Source organism: Lycium barbarum, chromosome 8 (assembly GCF_019175385.1).
Source record: "Lycium barbarum isolate Lr01 chromosome 8, ASM1917538v2, whole genome shotgun sequence".
In the NCBI taxonomy this organism is placed as follows: Eukaryota; Viridiplantae; Streptophyta; class Magnoliopsida; order Solanales; family Solanaceae; genus Lycium; species Lycium barbarum.
The window spans coordinates 68,325,033-68,337,501 of NC_083344.1; the positions used below are offsets into that span (position 1 = coordinate 68,325,033).

The 12,469-nt window shown below is 36.6% G+C and overlaps 2 protein-coding genes across 2 annotated transcripts; one reads left to right on the plus strand and one right to left on the minus strand.

Moving 5' to 3' along the window:
* Positions 1–394: 394 nt before the first annotated feature.
* LOC132607862 (uncharacterized) lies at positions 395–1,450 on the minus strand. Its single transcript, XM_060321936.1, has one exon. The coding sequence runs from the start codon at positions 1,448–1,450 to the stop codon at positions 395–397; it is 1,056 nt and encodes a 351-aa protein (XP_060177919.1).
* Positions 1,451–4,739: 3,289 nt separating this feature from the next.
* Positions 4,740–11,599, plus strand: LOC132606175 (U-box domain-containing protein 35-like). The gene is made up of 8 exons (XM_060319548.1): positions 4,740–5,233; positions 6,131–6,225; positions 6,832–6,953; positions 7,052–7,255; positions 8,265–8,463; positions 8,608–8,703; positions 9,441–9,869; positions 10,597–11,599. The coding sequence occupies exons 1-8, from the start codon at positions 5,071–5,073 to the stop codon at positions 11,311–11,313; spliced, it is 2,025 nt and encodes a 674-aa protein (XP_060175531.1). The 5' UTR covers positions 4,740–5,070; the 3' UTR covers positions 11,314–11,599.
* Positions 11,600–12,469: the final 870 nt, after the last annotated feature.

Below are 12,469 nucleotides of genomic sequence, written 5' to 3' on the forward strand. Positions count from 1 at the left end.
CCTCCAGGTAGTAATAAGGTCGCTTTTCCAGAGCCCTCAATTAATTTTGTACTACCAGATATTGTATTAACACAAGCCCTTTTCATAACCAAATGAGAGAAATATTTCTTTTCTCTTAATATAGTGTGAGTTGTAGCACTATCCAAAAGGCACATATCTCTATTACTCATCTTGGATCCAATTAAAGACTGGGGAATTTTATTTATCTTCATAAAAACAAAAATACATCGTAAGAAATACGGAAACTAACAATATAAAACTTAATTACTAATCCAGAAGATAAAACAACATAGAGAATTTAAGTACTTCTCGAAAATAAAACAACATAAAGACAACTTAAAACACATAAATAAAAATAATAACATAACACATTCCCCAGTGAAACGATCAAATCTCAATTTCGATCTCCAAAGAAGTCTTCAACTTCCAAATGAGTAATATCATCAAGCCCATCAAAATCATCATCTTTCAAAGCCAAATTAGCTTCAACATTATCATCATATTTTCGTGAAGGCCCTGCCTCATCGTTATTTTTAAAAGTCATGTGTGACTCCACCCGGGCATTAGCAGAAGAGGCACCACCTCTATTTGCCTTTCTTTTGAAGGAATTTTGATAAAGCCTGACAAAATGTTCAGGCGCCCGGCATTCATTTTTCCAGTGACCTTTCAAACCACAACGATGACAGTTGTTCCTTGAAGGATTGCCTTGATAACCCATATTGTTCTCCCTTTTATGGTGACCACCACCACGACGATTATTATATCGTCCCTTGCCCCTGCCACGCCCACGCTCATTATTATGGCCTCGATTATTTTGTCTTCTTTCAGTTGGGCCATGTGTTGCTACCACATTCGCTTCCGGGAATGGAGCAGTTCCAGTGGGACGGGCTTCATGATTTTTCAATAAAAGGGTATTGTGCTGCTCAGCCACAAGAAGACATGATATCAAATCAGCATGCTTTTTAAAACCCCTTTCACGGTACTGTTGTTGTAATACCAAATTGGAGGCATGAAAAGTCGTAAGCGTCTTTTCCAACATATCCTCGTCAGTTATATTATCCCCACATAATTTCAGTTGGGAAGTAATTCTATAGACAGCAGAGTTATAATCACATACAGTTTTAAAATCTTGTAACCGTAAGTGAATCCACTCATAACGAGCCCTGGGCAATACCGTTACCTTAATGTGGTCATACCTTTCCTTCAAACCAGTCCACAATTCAAGTGGATCTTTCACTGTCAGGTATTCAACCTTCAATCCTTCATCCAGATGATGACGAAGGAAAATCATTGCCTTCGCTTTGTCCTGACTTGATGTTGTATTATCCTGAGTAATAGTGGCACCAAGACCTTTGGCGTCTAGGTGAATTTCAGCATCAAGTACCCATGATAGGTAATTCTTTCCCGAGATATTAAGTGCCACAAACTCAAGCTTCGACAAATTCGACATGATGATCAAAACTATCATAGAAATATTTGAGTTAGATACAGTTAAACAACATAATCTCAAAAATAGTAAGTTTAATTTCCACAAAACAATACCTTTTTACAAACACAGTACCTTCCTTTTTTTTTCACAAAAACATTTTTTTTTTCAAACAATACTTTTTTTTTTATTTTTTCACAAAACAACCTGTTTCTTCTCTCAAACTTGTAGTCAATATAACCCAATCAAATTAACAGTAACATATAATCATGGTCTTATTAAAAGAACAACTAATCCACAACCACCAACCAATATATATATTTAAAGTACTGTTTTATAAAAATTACCATATTCGTGTTGTTAACTGTTAAATGTTTACTACTATAGCACATAAAGATTTATTATTTCATGAGAATACTAAAAGCGAATTGGCAGCGGAATATCAATTGACAGACCAAATGTATGGTACAAAAATATTTGCATAAAAATAGAATTGGCAGATGACTTAGAAGCTAATTAACTTTATGTTTGCATAACTTATATTAGAAGGGTGGTAAAAACGCATACCAGATGAAAAAGTAGATTCAACTTGGAGTGATTGGAGCGACGGTAATGAAGTTAGAGACTCGTGCTGATAACGTGTTGTAAAATGAAGCTAAAAGAGTCACAATAGTAAAGGATGAACACAATAGAAATAGAGAGACAAGAGAGGAGAGATTTCTTATTCATCCAAATGTGTTCAAGTATATCCCATATGAAAAATTATGCCTCTATTTATAGTGCTACAGGTGCATTCAATATATGAGATAATGGAAGAACCATTAAGATGGTGGAAGATAATGGAAGAACCATTAAGATGGTGGAAGATCCATTAAAATGGTGGAAGATAATGGAAGAGGCATTATATTTGTGTAGTGGACATCCATACTCTATATTTACTATATTTCATAACAAAATACCTCATAAGTGCAGTTTTTTCTTTTTACTTTGTTTCAAATGACCGTTAGATTTTATCTATTTTCTTATCTAAAGAAACATATTTCTCACTTACATTTTATATTATAGTTTGAAAGAAGAATCTCTAATTGTTTCATTGTGGGATCACTTGGTTGTTGGTTAGAGTTATGCAAATATTAATATAATATATGACTTAGTTATGCAAGTATTAATAATGCATGGATTAGTTATGCAAATATTAGTAATGGGGGTACTAGTTATGCAAGGATTAATTATGCAGGGTTTAGTTATTCATGTATTAGTTATTCCATCTTCTACCTTACATAAAATAATTTATATATTTCCTCATAGCTTATACATATATTAATTATGCAGAAAAGAAAAGCATAAATCAGACATTGTATTAGCAATGTTATGTTTTATGTGGAAAGCACGAAAAAAAACAACCAAATATTGTATAACTATCACGCCCCGAACCATGGCCTGGGCGTAACACGACACTCGGGCCTAACTGCATGTGATCGAGCGAACCCATTGGCTGGTGAATCAGCAAGTGATGTCAAAACATACTAAAATGCGAAAATAATACTAACACATATTGATCTGCTAGAAGGTCTGACAACAATATCTTATAAATGCTGAAATATTGAATGGGTCTGAATTAGTAGCCAACAAGGCTAACACATATGCCTGCTAACATCTGACTGACTGAGCTGTAGTCTATAAAGCCTCTAATGAATACTGAAAGGGTTAACTATCTACTGGGACAAGGCCCCGGCGTGCCCAACTAACTAACATAATGTATAGACTAAAGACATGATAACACCCCGAAGGAACTGGGGCTCACCAAGCAGCAGATACGAGCAAGTCCTAGCTAGCAGAATCGTCTACCTGTAAATTGTTTCCTGCATCGCGAGATGCAGGCCCCCAAGCAATAAAAAGGGACATCAACACATTTGAATTGTACTGGTATGCAAAGAAACTGAAAGAAAGAATAGTAAGTACATGAAACTGAAACTGATATCTGATAACTGAACTAAACATGAGAAGAAAAGATATGAATACTTCCCGTTCTGAATGAAGAATCACCTGTGTAACTGACAATATAATTTGTGGCCTAGGGCCCAATAAATGTGCACAAATATGTGTCCTCAGGACCAAAAAATACGTATGCATAAATTGTGGTGTAGGGCCCAAATTACAGATACAGGTGTTCAACATTAAGCAATTCATAATACTGAAACTGAGAGATAAGTGATAGCATGAAAACTATTTTTGATTATGGAACTTAAGCCAATAATTGATTATACACTGACTGAGACTCATGTGATGTCAATACACAAGTCTATAATTATTACGTACTGAGTTCATACTATTCAAAGTGATAACCACGAACGAATTATGAAACTATATCCCTAGAAGATAGAAGTCCCACAATTATTCATGAAACTAGGGCTAAACTATATTCTGAGTCAATTTCTGATAAGTATGAAGAACGAGGCGTAGGAAGAATCATGAATATTCCCTAAGGTAGATAGTTAGCTTCACATACCTGTATCTGCTCCAAAACTCGTAACTATTGGTCTGGAATTGAGAAGAATCCCAAAAGCCTAAGTCTTGAACCCTTTAGATGGGTTTTCTTAGCATTCTTGGTGATGGAGGAGAAGAGTAGGTCGTTCTAGGGCTTGAAGAGTATGCAAAGTGGAATAAAAACTGAACCCCACGTATTTATAGTTTCTGGTGAGGCGGCTGATGTACGGGCTCCATGTACGACCCGTACATCAAAGTACGACCCGTACATAATGGGCGTAGTTCGTCATAAATTTCCAGAACTTAAGGGTTTTGGTCTGTGAGGTACGGGTTCCATAGTACGCCGTCCTTCCATATACGTCCCATACTTTGTGGCTGTACCTAGAATGGAAATTCCAGTGGTCTCTAATGTCCTTCCTTTGATGTATGTCCCGTACATCAAAGTACAGCCCGTACTATTGACGTAGGGCGTACAATTACCGTTCTGAGCCTATTTTTCTATTTCAAAACTTCTATCTTGGTTTTTAAGTCCCTGAATCATGAACATATGCTAGTTTAGAGGTACTGGGTCTTACAATAACTTATGCTAGATTTTATGTGGGGTTTATGTTTTCTCATTTTATAACCAAACAAGGTATACATGAATAATTATTCTCTAACCAACTACAAAAGACCCTTGAAGGTTGAACTTTGACCAAAATGGGTCTTCCCTTTGGTCAAACACTCTATAAAATAATGTATGGAGGAAACCGCAAACGCATATTAGCCACCATTTTTGGCGGCAATACAATCTTTTGGTAATAATACCAATGACATATAACGCTTCAATTTCGACTCTTAATTCCACGGAGGAAATGTTTTCTTTTGTAACTCTTTTTCCATTTCTCCATTCATAATCACAAAGGAAAAGCGATAACTTTGAAGCTCTAGAGTTTGAAGGGGTTCAAATGAATCCTTCCTCGGAATATTATTCCGTACAAACAATAGAGTAACAATTTTTTTTTTCCTTAAATATAAATTGTTAAATCTTATTTAACATAACGAAAGCATCTCGACGTATGTTTTTTGCATTTTGTTGTTGAATCACCTTAATATAAAATTTCTGGTTTCACCACTAGCTAGCCGTGACATCTTTTCTCCCACGATCAAGTTTGAAAATGCCTTCAACAATTCTACCGGATGACGGTAACAACCCCATTGTTGTGGCCATTGATAAAGACAAGCACAGCCCATCTGCTGTAAAATGGGCAGTTGATCATCTCGTGACAAGCAATCCAACGCTTGTTTTGGTCCATGTTAGGATGAAGAACTCAACAAATCGTAGGTACCCTCCTCCTTTCGTCACATTTTCAGTTTTATCTTCTCTCGTTCGTTTAATTTTATTATTCGATTGAATCAAGAACGTGAATGATTCCAATGTACGCAGGCTCATCATGATATCCCATACTGCCGGTGTGCGAAAATTTCCCAAGTTGTTACTGTCAAACAATCTTTTTAAAATGTTGGATGGAAGTTTATAAGTTATAACTATTGCATCATTCAAGCTAGGCATTAAATATCTCTTCTCAGCATACCCATAGTGTATGTGACAAATGTATGCATTTCAATTGTGGTCAAATTCTATGGTTACGCTTTTACCATATGTGTCTTTTTCATTCCGTGAAAGATCAATTTTACGGTATAAACGCTTCTGACCTCCTCCTTTATGCCTTGCGGTAATGATTCCTCTGGCATGTAGAGGTGGAATGGGGTGGGCGGATGTGGAGCTCTTATATATGGAGGAGGGGCGGGGGCGGGGGTCGTAAAGAGGATTGGAAAGGGAAGCTCTTATATGCCCAGGCGAATTAGAACAAGCTTTTTGCAAATCAAAAGCCGAGGGTGGCAAGGGCAGGTCAAATGAAAATTAACAATTTTTTATTGTTGAACAGACTCATTTCTCATAAAGTTGGGCATGAAAGAAAATTAAGCAGGACAGGGCCAGGCGATGCATGGATGGGTTAAAATTTGAGAAAGCTGGTAAGCGGTGTGGGGTGAGTTAAAACTTTTGCGGTGTAAGGCTTCACCTGCCTTGCCCTGCCTTGCCCTGCCTCGCCCCCGTCTGGCCTCGCTAATTGAATGTTAATTTGTTTTTATCGGTAGTTCTTATTGAATGTTAATGGCATATGCTTTATGTAACTTTTTATTAGTGATGATGATGACATTTCCGCTACTTTGTAGAGGCTAGTGCTGGTCAAAGTTCGAATCGTGGATTAAGTGATCAAGATACACATAAGGTCTTCACACAGTGCAGAGCTTACTCTGCACGTAAAGGGGTACGTAAATTGATTGATTAAAATAGAACACAAAACATAAGAAAAAGATGGTGATTTTGGAGGATGGATATTAATGTTGTAACTCTTTTTTTCTTTTTCTATTCTTTTCCTTTCCCATAATCTCTCTAATCTTGTTATCATGCTATCTTTCGTTCCTTTGAATTGTTCAAAACATTTCCAAACAAAATGTTTATTACCATGAGGGAGTATTCAAAGAAGATCAATAAGCGATTGAAAGATGCTTCTTCGATAACAATTTTGCCGTATTGAATGCCCTTGAAAAACTGTTGAAACAATTTATACACGTGAGACCTAGAAACACTGAAGGGGAGCCTTGGCGTAACTGGTAAAGTTGCTGTCATGTGACCTCTTGGTCACAGGTTCGAGCCGTGGAAACAACCTCTTGCAGAAATGCAAGGTAAGGCTGCGTACACATCCTGTAAGAGGTCTATAAGATCACAAGACATCATATCTTTGCATAATTGCATTTTGCACCATTAATACATATCTAGGTAGCATTTTACATTTAACAAAATGAGTAAACTAGGTTTACATCGCTGTGGAATGTTGATTAAATCTAACTTTAACTCCATATGATCGGTGAAGATAGCAGTGAAAGAGGTTGTTATTGAGGATATTTCAGTGTCTAAGGGACTTCTAGACTATATCAACAGCTATCATGTCACCAACATTGTTCTTGGTGCATCATCAAGAAGTGCGTTTTCCAGGTTATTATCATCCAATTTATTTTTGTCCCTTGCTCAATCTCCCTTTGTATGGTGGATAAATATCTTAATGATCCTTTTTTTTTTTTTTTTTTTTGCAGGAAATTTTGGACTCATGATGTGCCAACTATCGTAAACAAAGCTGCACCAGAGTTTTGTACTGTATACGTGATTTCAAAAGGCAAGCAACAATCAGTCAGACCAGCAGCTAAACCTCTTGCTAGTTCTTCAGCAAGGCTACCACCTTCCCAAGCATGGTCAGGAGCTAGGCTAAGTAACTACTCTGAACCTGAAGATGTAGCCAGGTACCAAATAAACCTTTTTAATTTACTTGAGCTTACGAAAAGCTCGTGTAATCCCAGCTTATTGTCCTTAACTTTGAGGGTTTTCTTAATAAAATGTTTGGTAAACATTTCAATAAAACATGAGCTTAAGGCAGGACGGCTTGGCTCGATTTCTCCTGAGATTGGGTGAGGGAAGCAGAAAAGGTCTCAAAAACGGGGCAAGCAGAAGAAATTGGTTGATGCAATACCAATAGCCTTAAGATTTGATAGTCACTTTTAAGCCAAAGTGCTACCAAACTAGCAAATGAAAGCAGAAATAAATTTGTGTCAGTGTTTGTATCCTTGTCTTGAGTCGAGGGTCTAGCAGAAACAACCTCTCTACCTCACACAAGGTAGGGCTAAGGTCTACCTTTGCCACTAGTGGGATCTCAATGGGTATGTTGTCATTGTTGTTGTTTGTATAATTATCTTACAGAATCAATTAGCCAAAGAATATCACCTCAACTTCTCATGATGCTACTTGGTATCCGAAGTAAACCCCAAAAATCACCAGTAAACTTGCCATACCTTATGCAATATGAATCTTTTAAGCAATTCCAAGTCATTGTATTTAGTTTCAGTAATCTTGGCAATTTCCAACGACTGTGTACTCTAATTATTAGACAACTTGGTAAATGAAACGATTAGTATTAATTATTAAAGATGTTAAAATCAAAGCCTTTCAATTTTTAAATTCAAAATATTTTACTGTGAAGACATAGTTTGTCCTTATAAACAAACTTATCCAACATCTCTAATTGAAAATAAGTTTAAGCAGCACCCGGAGTTTAAACTGCAAATTATTTGCTAAAATTGTTACAGTCCTTACAGAATAATCTTGGTCATTGTTTGCTTCTATTTGTTGTATCACTAGCTTATCTAGAGTTAAAGTTTGACTGTTGAAAACTGCATATAGAGAGAAACAATTTAAATACTGATGCTCTATCAAAGATGGTAGTATTTCTATTTAATAAAGTGGTGCACAAAACAGGTCAGCCTATATGAGGGCAGAGCAAAATTTTGGAACATCTAATGCATCAATGGAATGTTATGATGTTCAGTCAAAGAATTCATATAGCCGGAGTTCTCCGTCCAATGCACCTCTTAGCCATGGATCAGTGGATGTTTCAGCCCAAAATCTTGACTTCACTCAAGTTTCAGTAAACGACAGTTGTAGCTCCTCATCTTCGGTAAGTGAAAATATGATGATACAATACATGATGATTGTGCAGGTTGATAGATAGACAAGCTTTACTATTTTGATTGCAATGAAAGAATGAGCATCTTTCATTTTTTTAGTAATATATATATTCTTCATCAATTGTTGTATGCAGTGGGAGGCTGAGATGAACAGATTAAAGCTAGAGCTAAGGCAAACCATGGATATGTACAACACAGCTTGCAAAGAAGCTGTCTCGGCAAACCAAACGGTACTAGCTGTCTAACTGTCTAGGACCGCAAGGATAAAAGTCATTTAAACTATTTAGGCAAAAGACATGTAAAAACCAGCGTTCTGCAAATCAAAGTTCCTTACTTGGTACATGCGTTTTCTATACTAAAGCTTAGAAATTCTGGAGACACACTTTGAAAGAGCTAATAAGGCTAATGATGCCTAAAACCGTGTTTCTTCAAAGTTTACTACTCCGTCCATTTCATTTTTGAGTCTTTAGCTTGACTTGACACGGAGTTTAAGAAAGTATGGAAGATTTTTTTTAATCTTGTAGTCTTAAACATCATCTTAAACTAAAGATGTGTACAATGTTCTAAAATGTCTTTTCAACCCTGTGATCTTAAGCATGCCACTTTGAATTTAGGAGTTACTAAATATAAAAAATGAGATTCTTTCTTAAAGAAACTAAGACACAAAGTGAAACAGAGGGAGTAATCATTTATGGAAGTGAATGTTCAGTCATTTGTTACTTTGTTTTAAAGGCAGATATCTAGATTAGGTCTGTTCTATGTTTCAACTGACCTTGTATACTAAATTCAAAATACTACTCCTTCTGATGCGTGGACAGAGAAAGATCCCTCAGAAAGTCAACAATCTTTTTCTGCGAGTGAAAACCCTAAACAAGAATTGGAAAGCAATGATATCAAGCTCGTAAAAAGTCTTTATTGATTATCTGTCTCCCTCTTCTTATCCTTGGATAAATTTTGCATGTTTCAGGCTAAAGAGCTTAATCAATGGAAAATGGACGAAGCTAGTATGTTTAAACAGGTCCGTAGTTCTGAAGAGGCGGCTCTCGCTATTGCTGAGAAGGAAAAAGCTAAAGGCAGAGCTGCCAATGAAGCTGCTATAAAAGCACAAAGGCTGGCTGAGATAGAATCAAAAAGAAGAAGGTATGTGGAGTTGAAGGCCAGGCGAGAGACAGAAGAAAACAATCTAGCGTTAAATGATCTATCTCAGAATAATATCCGCTATAGGAAATATACGATAGAAGAGATTGAGATAACCACCAAAAATTTCTCTAATTCAGAGAAGATTGGTGAAGGTGGATATGGCCCGGTTTACAAAGGGAGACTTGACCACACACCCGTTGCCATTAAAGTTCTTAGATCCGATGCTGCACAAGGAATGCAACAGTTCAAGCAAGAGGTATGTTGTGTTCTCTCCACTTAATTGACAGACATTGATGTAAAGATGCATGGTCGTTACCACAGTAGGATTAAGGTAAGGCTCAGCTCCCCTTGCTTGTACTTACATTGAGGAATTTTTTATTTTTAATAAAAGGCCCCTGGAAACTGTATGGTGGTATAAATTCGCCAAAAAAAAAAAAAAAAAAAAAAGGATGCATGTTACGAATTTAAGATATAAAACATCATTTTTGTTTGGGTGAGAAACTTTATTCTTTATTGACTTCTGAGCATTAGGTCAGTCAACTCTAGAGTTATCTATATTGGATACACTGGAGGGAAGCATGACAAATGCCAGATTTAGACTGACAAATTTAGGTATCTTGAAGCCTTCTGGTGCATAACACGACTTCTTCTACGTATATGTTTAATCTAAAATTTTTGTTCTATGAATATGCTTCAGTAACAATTTTTAGAAAGCACTTTTGGTAGTCTATTTTAAGTGTTAGTTAGAGGTATGCACCAGAGGCCTTTTTCTTTTTTCTTGACAAGATTAGACTACTGGTTAACGTGCAAGTCGGCCATATTTGATACATGAGCCATATCTGCAAATACTTGCTTTACTTTTGGTACCCGGACCCTTCTAACGTGAGATGCTTTGTGCACCGGGCTGCCCTTTTTACTTGCTTTACTTTTGGATTGAAGCTCTTAGGTTTCCCTTCTCATAGAATCAGCTTTGTCATTTACAGGTTCAGGTCCTTGGTCTCATGAGGCACCCAAATATGGTACTACTCTTAGGTGCATGTCCCGAGTACGGATGTTTAGTTTATGAGTTCATGAATAATGGTAGCCTGGAAGATCGACTGTTCCGGAAAGGTAACACCCCTCCAATCCCATGGGAAATTCGGTTTAAAATCGCAGCTGAAATCGCTACAGGACTTCTATTCCTTCACCAAGCAAAGCCCGAACCTCTTGTTCATCGTGACCTTAAGCCAGGAAACATTCTTTTAGACAGCAATTACGCCTGCAAAATTAGTGATGTTGGATTGGCTAGGTTAGTTCCACCATCTGTAGCTGATTGTGTTACACAATATCACATGACTTCAGCTGCGGGAACTTTTTGTTACATCGATCCCGAATATCAACAGACAGGAAAGTTAGGGACTAAATCAGATATATATTCACTCGGTGTAATGTTGCTCCAAATTATTACTGCAAGGCCTCCGATGGGTTTAACTCATCACGTGGAGAGGGCCATCGAGAACGGAACATTTGCCGATATATTAGATCCAACAGTGCCAAACTGGCCGGTGGAAGAGGCTCTTAACTATGCAAAATTGTCACTCAAGTGTGCTGAGCTGCGGAAGAAAGATCGACCTGATCTTGGTTCGGTCTTATTGCCCGAGCTTAATAGGCTTAAAGCACATGGAATGAGTAGCATGGCAAGTACAGGTAGCAGTTCTTGAAATATTTACTCCATAAAGGATCAAACATCATAAACAACAGTGGATCAAGTGCAATTATGCCAGTTCACCACTTTAAACATTTCTTCGCCTTTTCTTGTAAATCTTACTGCAAGTGAAATGAAAACAATTTATTATATTACCTTAGAATGGTTTATACACTTGTTGAAACATTTAGACCCTTGAAAATTCAGAAGGGGGATAAAATTTAGGTGCTAAAAATGTTACCTTCACTTGGAGTACTGGGAATAGATAAATGTTGTTTCCAATCTTTTGGGACGTTGCCTGTTCTTTTTTCTCACTATATTTGTGTTCGTGTTCTAGAATTCATTTCCATTTGAATGATATAAAATGAGAAAAGCTTATAACACTTAGTTGACTACAACAAACACAACAGATTGTTGGTTTAAAAAGGAATTTCTTTAAAAGCAACTTCACTACTAGGAAGAATGATAGTAGTCAAGAGTTTAATAGAATTGGAGAATTGTTATCTAATCAAGAAGATCTTTTCAAGTTTGAATTTGTTGATGTGAAATTTGAGTTCTAAGATCATATTAATACGAACTATTTGTTCAGAACTTAGCTTTGATCGTGCTTCAAAATCTCAGTGTATCATAGGTTCTTGAATATTCTGAATTATCAAATTAAATGTCTGACATATGTGCGTTCATGCAGATACGTGCTTCTCTCCACTTAGCAATATCAGCTATCAAAAGCATGAGTAGTGGTCGAGATCAAAACATTCATTTAGAGTACTTTTAACTTATTCAATTGCATAAATCCTTGAACCATAAAAAGCTTTTTGATTTATGCAATAGTGGTTGGAAATTCTTTACTTGGGATGGTCAGATCCCAAAGTTTATCCTCACAAGAAAAGGATTTGCAATGAAAGAAACAACAAATCAGTGTCACAGATAGTTGATACCCACAAAAGGTGGATTGTGTCTAAAGAAAGGCATCACAAAAAGATAATTTTGCAGCTGATCACTTCTTCCTTTGGATTCTAATTCCACCACTGGAAGTGGCTAGACAGATTAAGTTAACGAACATATCATATCCTCTAGATAAGGCATCGGCATAATTGATAGCTATAACATAATTGTCATTTTTTTGAAGATCCTATTTTGTTACCAATTACTTAAACAACGTCCAAAGGCAT